This window comes from Calidris pugnax, unplaced genomic scaffold (assembly GCF_001431845.1).
Source record: "Calidris pugnax isolate Ruff unplaced genomic scaffold, ASM143184v1 scaffold45, whole genome shotgun sequence".
NCBI lineage: Eukaryota > Metazoa > Chordata > Aves > Charadriiformes > Scolopacidae > Calidris > Calidris pugnax.
Window position 1 is genome coordinate 230002 of NW_015090764.1, and position 827 is coordinate 230828.

Here is an 827-nt window from a genome sequence, read left to right on the forward strand (position 1 = left end):
GCACCGAGCGAACCCCACTGCTTCTCCGGGGGTGGTGGAGGGGGGGGGACCGACACACACTCCGTTCTGCCCCACAAGCAGCACTTACAAAGCCGTGCTTGTCCGAGATGTTGTTGGTGAGTTTGAGCTTGTGAAAGGCAACAGGTTTGGCCATCCACTGCTCGCCGGTGGCCGGGCTGTCGGGGTGGATGTACATGCGTTTGGGCATCTCCGGATCGGCCTTACCGGCCACCATCCAGCGGGAATTGTGGAATTTGTACCGGCAGTCGTCGGCCGCCACTATATCCATCAGCAAAATGTATTTGGCCTTCTTGTCCAGGCCGCTCACCCGCACCTTGAACGGGGGGAACATCCTCCTGCGGAGAGACCCAGAGCGGTACAGGGCTGCGGACCCCCCCCTCCACCCCCTAAAAACACACACACACACACACCGTCCACCGCCGACCCCCGACGGCCGCGGTCCCGCCGAGCCGCCCCGCACCACCCCGCACCGCCCGGCCCCGGCTCCGGCCCCGAAACCACCATCTTTTATATATATATTTTTTTTTTAAGTTGAGCTTCACCGCGGATTTCCAGCCTTTCTCACTTTCTGCTCCTCACCCCGCTCTGCCGGGGGGGGGAAACCCGAAAAACCAGGGGAAAAGCTCAAAAAAAAATAACCTAAGAACTCCAAAACCACCAAATCCAAAATATTCTGGGGAAATATAAGGGGGGAAACGGCATCCCGGATTTCACGCCGTCTCCCTGCCCTCCGCCGAGGAGCTCGCCCCGCACTCAGGCTGCCCTCCCCCGGGACCGGGGACACGGGCAGCACCGGGGGGGGGGGG

The 827-nt window shown here is 61.2% G+C and overlaps 1 protein-coding gene across 1 annotated transcript in view; it reads right to left on the bottom strand.

Moving 5' to 3' along the window:
* The window catches only part of TBX2 (T-box 2), a 12206-nt gene that overhangs the window by 10616 nt on the left and 763 nt on the right, over positions 1 to 827 (bottom strand). The window contains exon 2 of the mRNA XM_014951928.1: positions 89 to 356. Coding sequence (XP_014807414.1) covers positions 89 to 356 — 268 coding nt within the window. The remainder of the gene's footprint in view (positions 1 to 88; positions 357 to 827) is intronic.